General features: G+C 39.6%; 1 protein-coding gene across 1 annotated transcript; it reads right to left on the bottom strand.

The window, feature by feature from the left end:
- Positions 1-116: 116 nt before the first annotated feature.
- LOC136423953 (uncharacterized) lies at positions 117-15,986 on the bottom strand. Its single transcript, XM_066412354.1, has 8 exons — positions 15,821-15,986; positions 11,484-11,615; positions 5,983-6,078; positions 5,273-5,456; positions 4,411-4,605; positions 3,616-3,793; positions 2,749-2,867; positions 117-2,180 (listed from the first exon to the last, which is right to left on the bottom strand). The coding sequence occupies exons 1-8, from the start codon at positions 15,978-15,980 to the stop codon at positions 1,703-1,705; spliced, it is 1,542 nt and encodes a 513-aa protein (XP_066268451.1). The 5' UTR covers positions 15,981-15,986; the 3' UTR covers positions 117-1,702.
- Between the last annotated feature and the right edge of the window lie 2,841 nt (positions 15,987-18,827).

The raw sequence follows: 18,827 nt of genomic DNA, 5'->3' as shown, positions 1-18,827 counted from the left end.
TTGCAAAAAGAAAAAAATAAGTTTTTTTTTCAATCTTTGTTGTGGCCATGTTGGTTCTAGTTTTCTCGATCCGTTTGAAATACTGCTTTTTTGTCTCAAACCCCTAAAAACTCATTTGCATGTTCGTGATATATGAAAATTCGTTTGCATATTTGTGACACTGTTCGGACAGGTGTACTTTTCAGTCTTGTTTCAACCTTTCTGTAGAAGGCACAGATATTTGTTTTACCAAATTTCATGCTTTCAATACTGTGACAATTCTTTATACGTGCGTTTCCAACATATGCCTTTTAATCGTTGTTAATTGTATCTTCCACTTTAAAAAATAGAATTGCTAACGTAAAGCTAAGCCCTCTAGTGAAATAAAAAATTGACAGCATAGCAACAAAAGTCGCAAGGCAAGGCAAGCTCAAAACATGCATGCATCCAACAAGCAAATACATTATTAAGCCCTTGATTGATTAACTTACTGTTAGCGAATCATCTTTACAAATATATACATGCTAGTCTTTCGTTTAAGGTTCTCTCTTCTCATATAAGATACCTCAAAGTTACATTATAATCTCATGCACATTCGACAAGGCGTTTTTTTGTTGAACCAACTAGTCCCATTTCTGTATTCTTTATGAATTTATGTACAACTAATATTTTAGTCCGGCAAAAACGAAGGCATACTACTATTACCAGTGTTCTGCATAGAAGAAAATTCTCGGTTATTGATATTTTTCGGACACTGAATTTTCATATTCTTATGGTTCGCTTTCTTCATATTGCTACGTTCACAATAGTTTTATACTGTGTTGATCAACATATAGCCTTTCCATAAATAAACAATATTTTACCAGTTCCAGACTGGTCTTTGAACAATGCATGCTCTCTTATCTCTCATAATCCTGCCGGTTAACATAAGACCAAATGAACACATTAAAAAAGCACAATGAATTTAAAAAGACCTACTAATGCGGCATCAGTAATATCTAAGATATACACACTTCAGCTATCCAGGTGTTCAAGACATTATTAAGAAGACCTCTATATATATCGCCTTGTTGCCTATGCTGGTCTTAGAATACCCATAGAATACCCAGTGGAGATATGAGAGTTGATATCATCAAAATTATAACTCAAAATTCTCTACCCGGTAGAGAATTTTGAGATATACATTAAACTGACAACCTGGACGGATATAACAGTTATATTTCCCGTTTACGTAATACAAGTATACGATCGCGAATGACGGATATCTAAACACATACCACCTCACGATTTAAAATAATTCTTTTTACACATATTTACACATATACATAGTCTAGATGGGAAAACACCGTCTTCTAGATCCATCTTCTGTTTAAGGCACCCAGAGTATTTTATGAGGCTTGAAAACTGGAAATATTCTAGTTGCTGTAATCTTTATGAAATATTGACATTTAATGCCAATGTCACCGCTAACTGTGATGAACAGTCAGGATCAGTCTATTAGGGCTTGGATTTTCTATCAGTTCTCACTACACAACGACATCGTATCTTTGCTCCTTGAATGTCGATATGTAATGGTATAGTGTTATTGAAACTTACTATGTGTAGGAGTGACTACAAATTGGAGTTTTTTATTCAAGTTTCAAGCCTCATAAAATGCTCTGGATGCCTTTAAACTTATTTTAGACATGGAACGGTGTGATTGTTCGTTTGTTGTTGTGCGATGTTAGATGAACTGAAGGTAACTGTTTAGAAGATCGTCTACGCAGTTAGCCGTGTCCAGCACCTCTGGCACCAAACTCAACACGCCACCGTAACACTTCATCTCAAAAGGCTTCAACACATTCCCAAACTCTGCCTTCGTCGTCTGTAAGTCCGAGAAGTCTGTTTCCTTTGCCATCAACGCTCCCCACTTTTGCAACGCCGCCCAGATATCTTCCTTCGTCTTCTTCTGCGTTCTCCCCTCCATCTTGAGACTCGAGTTGATCTTAGCCCAGATGTTTTCCAAGACGTGCGCGCGGAGTTTGCTCAAGTCGCGCACGATGTTGAGAAACTCTTCCACCATGTGGACGCTTTTCGAACCTTGCTCTTTCAGAATCCTCTCGAAGTCTTCGACCTCGGTTAGTGTTGAGATGGTCTTTGTGCTGACTGGCTTTACCGACTTCAGGGCTTCCACAAACCTTCGTACCTCCAGGGCAAAGTAACTGTTGGTACAACAAAGGGAATGCAACGTTAAAATTGCACGCAGTACGCTACCATTGAATATAGAGTCTACTCTACAGATCGCCATATTGGTGTCCTTATTTGCATTTCAATGGATCGTAGCTCAAGCGTACCCAGCATTTTTGTATTTATCGGCAAGTTTTAAAGTGTTATTTTGGTTGCAAGTCTCTTATTTAGCTTGAGGCATCTAATATTGTTTTTTAGCGGGTAAGAAGACGCTTGAGCTATGATTCACTGAAATGCAAATATGAACGCCAACATGGCGGTGATGACGTCATGCGAAAGGTGTCCATTGTTCAAAGACCATTTCAACGCCGAATCTCACTCAGACGTTATCCTAAAGAATGATGTGTTTTATTGTACTGAATTGATAAATCTAGCGATGGTCGATTATGTTGTGGTGACACAATTTTCAAATAAAGACAAAAATTAATCTGCATTTGTTTTTTGTTTTTGTTATTGCATCCAATGTCCTATTATTTCCATAGTTATAGATACTGCAAGTGAAACTTTAACTTAGATCGAGGTATAAGATGTTAGAATATTTACCTGTATGATTCCTCCGCTGACTTGATCCCTCTACAGAAGTTCCTCAGATGTTGCTCCATACTGATTTCAACAGCGTCGTATCCTTCTCTCGGCGATCTGCCCTTCCCTCGTACAATTTGCTAACAAAAAATTAAAAAAATATCATTGTCTATGTAACAACACCACTTGCATAAGGCAAAAAGTTAATAAGTATTTGAGTATTATTGGGGGGCGAGGTAATTCTCTATGGTGTCAGAAGTGGGATGAAGAAGAGATCGTATTACTGCAGGATGTTGTAACAGTCGTTTCTTATCTTACGTCATGTAACAACAGTGTTCTATGGTTCATGTTTGATATCGTCATGGATTTACATGAGTCTATCAGCATAGGAAGAACCTCACCCTTCTAGTTCTTAAAAAGAAGATATAGGTTGACTGACAAATGTTGATTAAGACATCACTCCGCGACTTGGAGTGGGTTCTATACCGAATTGAAATCCTGGTGTAACCATTTTTGTCTGCCTGAATCCAGTTCCTTGCACAACTAGTCAAATTCAACAGTCAGCAGAGAAGTGTGTTCCAAACCGATGCCCCACTGGGTAGTTAAATTACGATCTTATTAACACCAAAAATACTTACTCAAGCAACTTGATAAAACAGTCAGATGGTTCAGACAGCATCCGCTATCTTTCGTCAGTGACGATCTCATTTTACTGTTAACAGTAAAATCCGGTGTACCCCCCATTTTAATTAGCAAAGTCGAGGCCTGCACCGGGACCCCTTGGAGATGCGATATTAGGACATAAACCTTAAGTTCAGTTGCTAGTTACCAGCCATACGTTAAACAACAAATAAAATAGAATAAAATCAAAAACTGAATCTTGCTCACCCGTCTGCCTGTTGGACGTTCCCGAGGAGAGTGCCGTGGGGTAGACTTGGGAGTGGGTGTGGGCGGGGCGGGCGCGTGCAGCTGTGCTACTATCGGTGTGGCGGGTGGAGACAGCAGCCCTGACGGGGACGTACTCGGTCTGCTCAGGCCTTTACTGCCTCTCAACTGTGACGAGCACCTGAAAGATAGTTTTGAATGAAGATATTCATTACTGGAAAGAAATCGTCATCACCGACATGAATGAATGATTTGATGGTGTAAACACGTGATGAAGAACACACTGCACGAAATGGCCTCGTATCCCGGCGTATACGTACAGGGATTCCTCCGGAAATATTCCATATCCCGGTGCGGATTTAGCGTATCCGTTAATTATATCGGAAACGCTAAATCCGCACCGGGATATGGAATATTTCCGGAGGAATCCCTGTACGTATACGCCGGGATACGAGGCCATTTCGTGCAGTACAGATCTGAATAGATATGCTCTCTCTCTCTCTCTCTCTCTCTCTTACTCTCTGGTCTCTCTGGTCTCTCTGCCTGCCTGTCCGTCTCTCTTTCTTTCTCTTACTTCTAACTCTCTCTCTCCCTCCCTCTCTTTCTCTCTCGATCTCTCCCTCTCTCCCTCCCTCCTTCCCCCCTCTCTCTCTCCCTCTTTCTCTTTCTCTCTGTCTTCTTGTAATAGCTAGCCGCATAACACTCCACCTGTCGGTGATGTATCAATCTTTGCCTCAAACATAACGCTTGGAGCTCTACCGTAGAGTGAGCGAGAATAGTTAAGTATTTGTTCCCCACCTGTGGTACTGTTCCTCCTGAATGGCCGTCTGCAGTACGATTTCCTGCGCCCCTGCGGCCTTCAGCGTTCTGTCGTTCACCAGGGATGACTGCATGAGCTCGTGCAGCGTCCCGCCGAGGTACTTACTCCACAGCGCCCGCTGGGACTCTATCCCGTTACAGCTGACGGTCAGGAGCAGGGAGCCTCTCCGAACCCTGCAAATGATAACGGTAAGTTTCTGACAAAAACGGCCATGCAGTTCCAACACAAGCGCTAGGAGTCCCAAATTAGTACTACATCAATCCGGGCCCCAGATCTATCTTCCGCACAACAATCAACCATACAATGTCACAAACAAAAGATGTAAAAGTTGGATGGTCCAAGTAAAGCCACTAGAAGGCAGGCCTACAAGCAACGTGTATTTGCAAGAAAGCAAAACCTACATGTACCCATTACTAAATACCATCACAATCCAAGCACGGTTACTACGTGCAACCATTGTACAGGCAAAAACAAGCCACGAAAACATTATCTCCTTCAATGAGGTAATAAAAGTAATAACAATGATTTTGGAAGAGGAGTAAATGAGTCGTCCTGCCCTGTACCTTCGTTTCTAAAACCTTGCATTCTTTTAACCAATTTCAAAAACAAATAACACACACACTCACACACACACACACACACACACACACACACACTCACACACACACACACACACACGCACACACACACACACACACACACACTCACACACACACACACACTCACACACACACACACACACACACACACACAAACACAAATACAAACACACAAACACACACACACACACACACACACACACACACACACACACACACACACACACACACACACACACACCTGCAGACGACAATCCCGTCCGTCCGCTCCAGCTGTTCCACCACGTGGTTGATCTCCTCCATCCGGGTCATCAGGAAGCTGAAGAAACCCTCGTTGATGTTGTCCAGGATGTCGTGCATATCGTCGGGAGGGGTGTCGTCGGATGGAACAGCCCGGTCGATGACTGTGTGAATGTCCATGAAACCTGGGGAAGAAATTCAATGTAGTTTTTTTTACATGACGTCATCGCTGTGTCCGTCGCCATGTTGGTGTCCATATTTGCATTTCAGTGAATCGTTGATCAAGTGTTTTCGGACATTAAAAATATTTCTGACCATCTGAAATAATCATCATTGAATGCTACAGCAATGAGGCTACTACTTACAAGCGCTACGATCCATTTTTTAAATGAAAAATGCAAATGAGGACCACCTACCAGGCATTCACCTACCAGGTTCATAGCTATAGAAAATGAGTGAAAACGAACTTATAGAAGTTATGTTATCATTTTCGCTAATGTACATACTGCTGCCTTACAAAAAATCTACAATCATTATGGTAAAAAAGGTAGGTAGTTCCATGGTCTTTTTGAGGCTGTAGGCTATGTTCGATAACTAGAAAAAAATGTAGATGGACTATACTGTACTGCCCTTAGAAGTTTTCTTTAGTGTTCACTTAGTATCTAATTTTCAAATGTCTATAACTTGGGTATCTTGAAGTGTTCTGCTCACCTATTCTCTTGAAGGGTCCTATTCTTTTTCTCTGTCCGGGTGTTCCCAGTCTGGCCATAGGTCCTCTCGTCTGCTGAGTTTTCGGGCGTATTGAGTCTGTAGAAGTGAATAATATGCCATGTTCAATGATCAGCTGCTTGGCAGATGTTGGAGAACCTGGAGTTCCGTTTATCCAGGCTATTGAGGTTTGTACCCCGCTCAGGCACCGTGTGAGGGGTCACATGAGTCCTTTCGGATGGGGACGCAATGCACTTAATATCGAGAAGAGTAGGAGTGACCCAGTGTGCCTGGCTGAAACCATGAACCGTATAGCAAAGCCTTACTCTACTACCAATAACTACTTGAAAAAGCATCATGCTTCACAGTTTAAGAAACAAAATAAGATGACTACTTTTACATCTACCTTGTAGGAGAAACCACCGTCTACATGTAGCCAAGGGTTCATCGAAGACACCCCCTCTTTTATATTAATAAAGCACTGTATTTGCAATGATCACGTAGGTATAGCAATTTTAAAGGAGACAATACCGAACAAAACATAATGAGTTCCGTTTAAAACCAGTTCGGTCATTCTAGTCGCAAGAATGCTGGGGTGTATGAGGGTTAGATAACAGATCAAATACAATTTTTACATATTTCCACTTAATTTGTTTCATCTTGTTTCTACAACAGGAACCAAGTTCTCACAAATAAAACCATACCTCTAAAACTTTAAACGCTGTAGAAAATGCTTTACAAATAAAACCATACCTCCGAAACTTTAAACTTAAGAGAAATATTATGCTCCCGCAAATAAAAAACAATCGATTATATAAGTTTACAAGCAACTAGAGACGATAGACCCCCTCTGATATTTACTGTAAACAAGTCTTATACAATTATGTATGAATTAGTTTGTTGTTGTTGTTCTACTTTAACTGACCAATAGAAATGGAGATTCTACCGCCTCCATGCATAGCTGTAGGTCCTTTGTTGGGTTTAAGTCACTATTATTGGTTGGCTGCCGGCAACACTGTTTATATCAATCTGCCGTACAATGAGGTCGGAACTATTTTTATCCAGCGCAATCCCTGTATCAACACGCCACTATGGTGGTAGGTAATATAGACAGAAATCGTGCAACAGGGCACCGAGGACTTTTTGTGAGGTCTTTGTGTAACGGATTAGATGTCATTCTTGGATTTTAAAGAAGGGTTTTTCTACGAGGAAATTAGCACGTATTGATACTTTGTACGTATTGTCAGTATTTCAATATCACAAAATCCTCACATTCCAAAATATAACGTCCGGACTAGCTTTTGTGATAAATAGCGTCAGATTTGAACGAAAAGCCTTCAATGTCCTGCTTACTCTAAGAAAAATGTTAATGTTCCTTTTAAGACATAAATTGACAAAATGACTCATAAAGGTTTGAAGAGATATGAATTTAGTAATACCAACTTGTACGTTATGTTTTTTTTTCACATTTTGTAACGGCATATTGTTAAAAGAGTACGGAATGAAGGTGTTTGTTGTCGTGTTGCTGTTATATGATTCTTTGCCTTGGTCTTTAGAATTTTCCAACGCGTTTTGTTTCTTAATCTTGAAGCGGATATTTCGTTCAAGATTGTGTCATGTGGCTTTTGTGGCCTTTTTTGTGTTTTCTACGCCTCTCTCTCCATGGATAATAAGGGATGTCCTTGTAGCTCAAGTGCATGGTAGTAGCCTCACAGTTGAGCTCCTAGTCCCAATTAGTTGCTAACTAGGAGACCCCTGTTCAATCCTGGGTCAGGACATCTCAGTTGGAACTGCACCCGTCTTTCAGAACGGACATAAAGTGGGGGTCCCATGTTCGAGGATGTACCTCAAGCACGTTAAAGGGGAAGGGCTAGCAACCCCTCCCTGTAAAATATGTATACCCTGCTACAGGAACAGCAAGAAAATATTCTGGCCTACATGCCACAAGGCACCACAACGTTTACTATCTTAGGGATGCACTGAGAAACGATCAAACGCAAAAATGAAGAAAGGGCCACAAAAGACCCAGACAACAAACCCAACTGAAACATCTACCAGGAGATTACCGTTTTGTCGGCGGCCTCCTTTCAGTTCAAAGGAACAAAGTACCTTAATACCTTAATTAGGTCACTTGTCTAGCGTTTCGTGAAGAGGTGTTGATAGATAAACGGTGGGGGAGATTGGTAACATTAACTCAATTGGGTCAGGAGACAACGTACTGAAATGTTTCTAAAGATTTTGTCCCATCGCAAATCAAGTTATTGTCATGTGAAACTCGGTCTATTAAACTGAAGTACGCAAAAAAACTCATGTGAACATTTTAGCACAAGTTATTAGCGTTTTCGTGGACGTCTTGGCGTTTCGAGCCTACTCAATGATGAATTGTGAAAATCTATTGGTAGGGGTCCGGTCGCACGATCGTCCTACGATTGTTGAGAGCATTCTTGAGATAGTTGTACATGTGTCTTGCAAATTCAGTATGTCTTGTTACGGAAAATGTTCTTTAGATCCTTGTCGGCCGTTGGTTCTGTAACATCCTTCTTGAAAATCCTACGACATCAAAATCGCACATCGACGCATTACGAATATGACAACATTTTCAGAAACGTTAATTATATCTCGAGTGTCATGATTCATAACGTTTTTAAAATCACGGGAAGAAGAAATAGAAACGCAGAAAAGTACTCACTACCGTCTGCATCATCAAAAAGCAACGTTCTCTCATTTTTACATAATTTGCATATATGGGAAAGACTAATTACACGCGTGACTTTTGCGCTATAGGGATTACGGAATTATACGTGATTTCAACCAACAAGTTAATCCCTAACAGGTGCACGGCATTACTTTTATTATAACAAAATGCCCATAAACAAAATGACTCAAAATGCCAAAGATCGTTTTCAGATGGTGTTCATTTATATTTATGTTAGCAAGCGTCATGTTTGTTTTCTCCATGGAGATGTATTATCAAATCTACATTTAGGTTATCTAAATAAAAATGTATACGGCAAAGATACAATCTAGCCACCATCATTGATATAAAGCAGGTTACGTTTCAATCGTATGACACATTTGGCTCAATGTGACATACGGTTGCTAGGTAACGATATTGATTGACATAAATCCAAACGGTCAAACAAACCATCGGGTGGAAAAAGGAACGTTATTATTAGCGCGTATTCAACTTTATATGTTGCAATTGTAAACATAAATATAGTTCTTGAAGATTCGATTTTATTCTTTAGAAAGTATGACTACTCTGATTATAAAATCATCAAATCAAATCATGATGAAATCATCTGGAGCAAGAATCAGAACATCATGTTTGAAAAAATTTTCCGCCCGTGTCTAGAATTTCTTCATCACCCAAATTTTACCTAGTTTTGAACTCCTCACAAGTTGTGGTGCGGTCATCTTTGTCATAGGTCGTCGCACTACTTTGACGCCCTAATAAAAACGGCTGAATTTTTCAGAACGCATGCACAACTATCCAAAGCGTCCGACGAACGTAAAGAAATGTTACCAAATCTTGTTTCTTTAACAACGAAATTTTTTTTCTTGTACTTGAAAGCTGTCAACAGCGATGCTACTTATCTTTCTCACCTTTCTGTCTTTGTATGTATTTTCAGTGGTGGCGCTAATATAAGTTTATCAACTTGAGTCTATCACCACTATACGTCTGTAATGTTTCTCACTTGAGAACAATTAATCTATATAACCTAGAACCTTACTGTAGTTTGCGCTAGATCAATAAAGTAGCCAGTGGTATATTACACTGTACCTGTTACAATTGTTGTGCAATAAACTTTGATTAGACTTGACATTTTAGAAAAGAAATGAAAAATGATGCTACTCTACAAGCCCATGTTTATACTTCATCCTAGTTATAAGACAGCTTTTATTCTAGGTGCGTGTCACCCTGTAATGCTAGCGTGCCGCCATGACAACAGAAGAATAGATTCTTTCATGGCCTATTTACTTTAAGAGTATCTTCTGAATAGAGGGTAAACCCAAAGACATGTTTTTTGGCGTCTCAAGGCCAGCGGGTATTGACACAGGTGAAAAAGAGGGACACACGAAAACAATTTCAAAAACAACAATCTTTTGTTTAGGAGACTGTATCCAGTCGCTTCGTATGAATAGGACTGTTAGATATTGTAGTATCTACTGACTTCTGGATACTGCCTTGAAATAATATTTGTATGGGGCCATGGTCGTTTGAACAGTGGAAGACCATAGACAAGGCTTATGGTTTTGTCTAGCCCGCATCCTGTTAATTGTAGTAATACTAAAGATGTTTTAAACCGGAAGTTCTGCTGCAGTACCACATGAAGGCGCTAGGGGGCCATAATTGAACTTTGAGTAGACCATTGTCTAACTGTCTGTATGTTGGAGACAGAATGAAAAGACGGGTGATTTCTAAGGCACGGCAATTCAGACAGACAGTCAGGACAGCAATAGCGGAGAGCTAGAGAACTTTAGCTGAGGCAAAGTGAGCGGAGCCAGTAACATGTAGTCACCGTCAGTCTGCCTCATGACTCAGGAGACTCCCTTACCCAGTGCACGGAAGCCTTGTCTCTGCCGTCTTGCTATACAGACCCGGTTGTAAATCCATAAAAACCTTTGATTTATCGAAACCTACCTACATAAAAAATGTCACAAAGATCCATTCCCAATTTCTTGAGTTATGCCGTTCACAAACGAATTCAGCTTTTAAAAACGGCACCGGAATCATAACCTTCTTGACGAAATCAGATGAAAAAAAACAAAAACACGAAGGATCTGATATTGCAAAAGTTTGTGTCTTTTGTGCTTGGTCAGCGCACTAGAAAACAAATGACGGGCCTAAACTAGTTTTTTTTGCAAAACTATGTGAGTATGTACATTTAAAAAAAATATTATCTAACGATTTAATGTCTACTTTTTTTCAAAGACGGCATTTTCATGAAATGTTTCATTTGACGTTGAAATGATAAAAAGATTATGAAAATACGAAAACGGTAAAGTAGCCAATAATAATACTTGACAGATACACTGTCATCGAATCATAATAGGTTCAAGATAGAGCAAGATAATTACAATAATTTTTTCAGATTTTAACGATTTTTTTCCAGATTCGACCACAAAATTTAAACAAGCCAGATGCATACTTCGCTGTTCTATAGAATGAAATGTTTATCTTAAGCCAGGAACATATTCATCTATAAGAATACAAAACTAGGCTTAGAAACAGTTTAAATGTAGCACATTATCATGTTTGATAAGCGTTTCGTCACAGCTAAAAGGGATTTAGAACAAATTTGGTTTGCTTTGTGTATGCGAACCCTGCATCAAATATTCATTCCAAACCACAATCAAAGAAACACCATCGTCAAGGTCTAGGTCGTTTCTAAGCCCATTGTTTAAAAAATGCATTGTTTAGGTGATACGAAATACATTCAATGATTGTACGCCAACTTATACCGAAGTGTTGTGAAAAGATGTAAAATACGTGAACTGACCCGTGGACTCCTGTTTTCTTGCCGAGTCTCTAGTCTGTAACTTTAGACTTGATCCTTTGATGGCAACACAGTTCGTCAGGGTGAACGGCCCTCCGGACTTCCGCAAATCAGCAGATGTTTTTCTCTTAACGCCTGCATAAAACACGGAACATAAAGAATAATAAAACTTCATGCAACATTGGGAAGGAACAGTGTAAGATTCTAGCTAGTGGGTAGAATACACGCTTTGTTTCAAACCTAGTCAGGGGCATATCAAAGACTTTACAAATTTTACATTCTGCTTAGCACTCAGCACTTATGAAAAAGAGTTTGGTAGTTAAAACACAGTCCACTATCAGTTGACTAGCAGTAGCACTTGCATAAAGTTAGGTTGAAGTGGCCGAAGGGCTTTGGAAATGGAGATGGGGACCACCATGCATATACTGCACTCTGGTAGAGTTTTGTCTAGCTATACACTGAGCATTGACAAAAACCTGTTAAACCAAAGATAGCCTCTATAGTCAACTGTTGTTGTCTACAACATACACAGAGGTCTATAACTTTTGTAATATTCCTATCTATACACTAAAATATGACTTCGATGCCTATAGACATATTAAAATAGGAAAATGTAAGCTTCTTATTAAAATACCCCGCAAAACTATAGTCCTGTTCAAACAAAACCTTCAGAATAAGAGGTTGTCTTTCTGTCGTTGCTGCCAGAAGAAACCTCTGCGAAGAAACCTTATCCGCGCACAAAGTCATTTTGTCTCCACGCTCGCTTAGACCCGATGAAAATAATTCTAAACGCAGCCATACGCGTAGCGAAATAAGAGCATATTTTTGTCAAGGTCATTTACTGCAATACAGGTATGCTTAAACGGTGGTATATAGAGCGAAGGCCGCTTGGAGTATTGCTTCTAAGGTCATTTTTTTCTTTCTTTACAAACTCAACGTATCGTTGCCAAGGACAAAGAACAATGTTACTACTGTTCCTAAAAAATCTTAAGCTTACAATGACAAAAAAAATGACAAAAACATAGATTAAAACGTAGATATAGTGCAGAATTTCTCGTGCTAGAGCTTTTGTCTTTTATTTTTCAAAATTGATTTCTTTTTCTAAAGACCACTGAAGTCTAGCAAAATGCAAAATATTATCAACTAACTTTGTTGACAGCATTGATGATTCATACTTTTGCATCTGATGAAAATGTAATTCTATTTCTATCCTTCTCAGTGTTAGATAAATCCACAAAACCTTTGTTGGATCCGTTGGCATGTGTGGTGGCCGCCATCTTGAATTGTGACGTCACAGGGTCGCCATACCAATTTATTGGGAGGGGTGTTTTTGGGGGTCGCTAGCGTTCTCTCTATTTTTAACAAATCGGCACACAACTATCACACATTCAACTCAAATAAAAAGAAAAATTCAGTACCCCGTAATCGCTAAACTAACAAAGCAAACCTGTAATATATGTAGCACAAATACTTAACTCTAGTTGTTTATTGTAATCCTGATTTATTTCTTACTTATTTTACTATTGGTCATCACGTAAGAAGACCCAAAACTACTTCAATGTTACGGATAGGACTGAATTCATGAAACAAAATCTTCTCCCCCAAAGTCAGATACATCATGATTGAGACAAGCTTGTCTAAGTGAGTACCCTAGCTAAGTTGCTAACGCTACTAGAGAACATCCCAAATTTTGAAGTGACGGATTCGAAAATAGATAATAAAGTGCCTTTCCCATGGGCTAAGTAGTGGGCAACCTCAAGCCAACCGTACACACTCACGCCTTATCTTCAGAAACGACGCTGTAGCTACATATTTCCATTTACAACTTTATTCAAGCCCACATTTAGACTAGTTTCGCCTTGTGTGTGGCTTTCTCGGTGGTCAAAGGCTCGAATGAGCAAGTGCAATGTGCCTTTCCCATGGTTACAACCTCGAGGGCTTGTCAGGGGTTTAAACCAAGAAATTCTTGAATGAAAATGACCTAAACATTACGCCACACGATGTTTGCCTTTTCCCTAAGTAAGCTCTCCTTTATACTCTTACCAAAAAGGCTTAAGTACTAGGTAAGTAAACTCTCCATTCTCAACTACAAACACAAAACAAACTTGACCTTTGCTCTTAGTTACAGATCGTTTGTCGGTGTTGTGCCCAAAGTAGAGGACCAGAAACACACGATATCGTTCGACCTGTGTGGCCATTGTTGTGTCTTGAAAGTGTTGACCAATGGACTTGGGACTTGCGTGCCCGGAGACAATAAGACATCGCTAAGAGTTCATGTTCAAAGCACGCGACTGTGAGTGTTTGTGTTAGCGAGTCCATGGAGATCAGTGTTGTAATCCGTAGTGGTTTGAAACAGTGGACGAGCCAGCGAAAAGATAGGCAACATGTCCTTATAGTTTAGATCTCTCAAACACACTAGATTTTGTCGTTACACTAACGTCCAGGTCTCTAGCGTTCTCTCGGAGTTGTGACTGGGTTTAATCGGTATTCTAAGCTTCTATTCCCGCCTGGATGACTAAGCCCACCCCGACGTGTGTTTGTTGTTTTAGTCTGCTTGAAACAATTTTACTAAAGGGCCTTTTAAGAGTGGCTGAGGCAGACTTTCCTTCGGGGCATGTTGGCCTTAGGGCAGAAGAGTTAGCCTGTGTAGGCCCCGACAAAAGTTTGGATTCTAGGTTAGCTTTTAAGTGAACATGTCTTGTCTCGCACTTCTTAAAATTCCACACCAAGCTTCTTTAAAATCTGCTACGAAACTAGTGTGAAAGTCAAGATATTGAATGTGTTTACAATGTTTTTCCTGCAACATTAGAATACAATTTGTCCAACTTATTGAGCAAATTTCATGAAATTTAAAACTCGAAGCAAAAGACATTATTTGTGTATACAACAACACGAATAGGACAATACGATTATATATTTACTAAAGCAAACTTTGTTGTGGTGACGTCATTTAGTGTTGTGTACAACATACGTGCATGACGTGACACAGGATGCAGGAATGCACGATGGGATACTAAGTTTAGAAATCGTGCGAAACATCACGATTCTTCGACATCGATATGCTATTTGTTGCTTTACCTTCTCAAATATGAAATGCTCTGTAAGAAAATTAGGAGCTTTCACGATATCTTAGTAACCCCTTAGTTTCTACAAGGTTTCTTGCAATTGGGTTGTGGTAAAAATGCCTTTTCCTTTGGCATATTAATCTACCACATTTTACCATTTTTTTTAAAAAGATACCTTCACAAATGGTTTCAGAAACAAGAGCATTGCAGTTGCAGTAGATAGAGCAAAAGGCAAAAGCTGTAAGTACAATGTACGAAAGTGTTAGCTTCGTAGGGGGCCATAGACAGCTATCAAATACCAAAACGTGATTACTTGAATTTAGTTTGCCCTTTGCAATGCTTTGTTAGATTAATATAATTATTCAGTTTCGGGTCAAGTCATTGTCGAGTGTTAGACGGATACGTCAACAAGGTCTTCTAGTATTTTGAAGATTTAAATTAGTTTTCCGCCGCCTTACGTCAATGCTTTGTAGCTTGCACACAATTTTGACCCTTGGTGGCATTTGCATAAAGACGAGGTAACGTTGTTGACGGTTAATTTTCAAAAACTGAAATTGGTCTTTTGTGCGGAAGTAGTTTGTGGAATCACCTGATATGGCTAGTTTTCAAGAGAGTCCAAAAACTCTTTACACGAAGAAATCGACCATGGCATTCAAAGAAATGTTCACAAATTTTTGGTATGGTCGCCTTGTGGTTAGTGTGGTTGACTTAGATTCTTAAGGTTATGAGTTTGTATTCACACCGATTTCCTTACTACAGTCATTCACTCAAGTCAAATGAGCACATGTACACATGTAGGTTCACTTATGGACGTCTTCTAGGATGGGACGTAAAGCTGAAGATCGAGTGTTTAAGCACGTTAAAAAAACACCACACTTATGGGTCCATCCTGATTTGAGTGTACTTAAAATCCTCCCACACCATAAGGTATATAGGGTGGTGCCCATCCCCGTTTCATTGCCCTGGGCCACACTGTGGTGCAATCACTGCAGCAGGGGGCTAGTCTTTGGTATGACTCAATGCGCCTCTTGTCCAGAGGTGTCCTACCCAGGCACGAACTCGGGCCTTCTAGTTCCTAGTAATTTGAACCAGATGTGGCAAGTTACAGAAGCGCAGGCCACTACACCACGGGGACACCCCCAAAAAGGTTTGGTTACGCCTTCAAAATACACATCTTTGTCTTAAATCTAGATACAGATGCTAAATATGGACTACTTAATGACGAACCTCCCAAATAGGAATAGTTATCTTGTGCACACTATACTACTAACACACCTGGATACACGATGCTGGTTGTCCCAGATATCCGAGGGTTGGACCGGGCGTAGGCTCGGACCTCCTCGGCGAGGAGAGAGAGGTTGGCCCGCTCCAGTGCCAAGCACAGCTCGTCCGGGGAGGCGGCGTCACCCTGCTTGTGCTTCCATAGCAGGAGCATCTGTTGTTTCTGTTTAAACAAACGTTGTTATGTTTAAAGTCGTTCTAAGTCATCATGATGCTTTCTTTTACAAAAGCAAGGGAAAACAAACCATGTGAATGCATCAAGTATATCCTAAGACCAACCCACATACCAAATATCACCAGAATGCATCCATAGTTTCATGAATTATTAATATTCTGACCAATGTATGTGGGAACGCAGAGAGACAGATACATGAAAACAATACCTTCCGTGAAACTCCCCTTAAGGGATATACAATTAACTCTATACATGTATACCTATAGCTTACACTATGAAAAGAAATACGAGTCTCTAATCAGATGAGTTAAACGGTATCTAAAATGAACATGTATATATACTGTATATAACGTCCCCAATCAAAGTATTTTTGATAGACAAAGACGGGGGCTGACACAGACTTCCTACCACCTTTGACCTGTTGCTGACGTCACTTCCGGAAAGTGATGTATATCGAGCATCTTGGTCTTCAATTGTGGACGACAGATTCGGCGAGTCGCAATCCTTTGTGTTGGAAAAATATTGAATCGCTTCCTTTTGGTGTATTTTCTATTGTCCTTATTTTAGTCCATTCCTTACCTGAGCTAACAGGTCTCCGTGGTTTTCGTACGCCAAAGCCGCCAAGTCCTCGTCATCTAAGCCCAGCAGCTTGGCCAGCGGTTTCCAGTCGCATTGCTTCAACTCAGACGACACGTCACGTAGAACTTTGTCAAACTCAGACATCGGAGGATCTGTTAAATAAACACACAGGAACATCCATTAGTTAGCAAATCTGACATAATACCGGCTGCTTATATTAAGACCCTGGGTCTTTGAAAGATAAATTTAAAGAGTTATGCATCAAATCACCAAATGAACAACAAAGGGACCTTTTGTCCACCATATTGTAATAAGACTAGTTCCTGCATAATCGCAGAAAGCACGATTTAGACGCGAAGTTCACCGTGACTTTGTATTCGTTGTACCGTCGGTTAGATTTTACGACACTAAGCCCTGAATGGTCACAGAAAACACGTTTTAGGAGGTCGCATTTTATAAACGTTGTATCTAAACCCCAGTTTGCTTTTACGGCACTACTTCCTGTATGGTAACCAGCTACCCGTTTAACGGCCACACACTTAGGATGCAGGTAAGAGCCCCTGTAACACATTCAAGACCTTTCCACGATTTTGCTCCCGACCGCTTCCCAACCAAGGTCGGCGCTTGGTTGGGAGTAGCCTAGAATCCACCCTATTCTAGCTCCAGTTCACTCCTCTAATCGCATCTAAAAAGAATATGACTTTGATACTCGAGTTTGATTTGTCAAAATTCAAAGTCAGCTGGCACAGACGACTTTTAAAGGCTAGTAGGAAGCCTCACCAGTCAACTCCAAACCACATATATAAAATTCCCCGTGATCAAAGGTTTTGTCCATTCTGCCCAAATGAGATTGAAGATGAAAGTCACTTTATTTTGAATTGTTCAAGATATAAGGATAAACGCTCAAAGCTATTCACCTTTATCTCCGCTTGTTCAAATGAATTCAATGCGCTCCGTTCTGTCGATAGATTCAATTACATACTAGGAGGTGATAATCCCTACTGTGTACAGATAGGTATATTCATCAAAGAATGTTTGGACATTAGAACAAGCAATGTATAAGTATATCACATGTGATATTTCGATATGTTGCTCTATCCCATATGATTGTATGTAATCAAACTCATTTGTATGCACTTATTCGTTTGTATGTATGTATGTAGTAGACCTTACGAAAGTCGCTGTGCTTTTGTTGTGTCAATAAAGATCTCTCTCTATGACCTTGCTGATGACTAACACCCAACCATGATCTGGAGAAGGTGGTTGGCTATGTGTGACAAGGGGTTAAAACTATACCACCTTTACGTGCGAATTTCAGGCGAACATAGCGCTACAGGCATTCAATATTGACGGAACAAAATCCTGTAAACATTCATACCTGACTGCTTGAAAGAAACCTTCGTTTAGAAGAGTCTTAGGTCTTTGTGAAGTGACACACCTAGCGATCCGGGGGATTTCTTGTTTTGGAGAGTGGAGAATAGTTTTAAACTGGCGAAGAAAGGCGAGCTATTGTGTAGAATAAAAACACCGACTGCGTACTGATTTTTTATTGTGTTAATCAATATTTGTACGTAACCGGTTAACTGAAATTGACGTTAGAACTGAAGTTTCTTTTTAATGGTTTGAGTCATTTTATGGTGTTTATGGTGATATGTTTCTATCTACGACTAATCTATTCTGCTATTTACCTCAAAATAATCTAAAAAACCATTCAAGAATATTTCTCTGGTGTTTTTCATAATCATTTGCATGTACTTTGAATTTGCGTTAGAACCAAATTTATTTTAAATGGTTTGAATTCACTATTGGATTTTGTCTGTGTGATTATTGCGATTTGTTTCATCTACCATGTCCAAAATAAATATTTCGACATTCTAAGGTTAAAATTCTAATGTAAACATCATGTTTTTCTAATAGACTTCTTTAAAATCATATTTAATCATATTTAATAGATTTCTTTAAAATCATATTGCTATTCATTCCTTGATATTTGTTTATTTTTCTACGTACGATATAAACGTATACACTAATAGATACATTATATATACCTCTAATATAGATATAATATCTGTACCTGATAACATCTAAATTATCATTCATTATCATCGTACTATGAAACGTATGTTGCGGCCTGTGAAGTATTAATTTTCAGACCAATTCAGTTCATACGTCAATTTTGTTGTGTCTTGGTGTTCAATGTCGTCTCAAAGGGCTTAGACAAAACCCCAATCAACTGAAACCTATACA

Source organism: Branchiostoma lanceolatum, chromosome 18, assembly GCF_035083965.1.
Source record: "Branchiostoma lanceolatum isolate klBraLanc5 chromosome 18, klBraLanc5.hap2, whole genome shotgun sequence".
In the NCBI taxonomy this organism is placed as follows: domain Eukaryota; kingdom Metazoa; phylum Chordata; class Leptocardii; order Amphioxiformes; family Branchiostomatidae; genus Branchiostoma; species Branchiostoma lanceolatum.
The sequence above is the reverse complement of the archived record's forward strand: the minus strand, read 5'-3'. Positions and strand labels throughout refer to the sequence as shown.

Excerpts from the sequence above, each read along its gene's own strand:
- LOC136423953 (XM_066412354.1), bottom strand. The coding sequence starts at position 15,980 with ATGCTCCTGCTATGGAAGCACAAGCAGGGTGACGCCGCCTCCCCGGAC. Across the intron at positions 6,079-11,483 it reads AAGAAAACAGGAGTCCACGG|ACTCAATACGCCCGAAAACT; the intron begins GTCAGTTCACGT and ends TCACTTCTACAG. Across the intron at positions 4,606-5,272 it reads GACGGGATTGTCGTCTGCAG|GGTTCGGAGAGGCTCCCTGC; the intron begins GTGTGTGTGTGT and ends TATCATTTGCAG.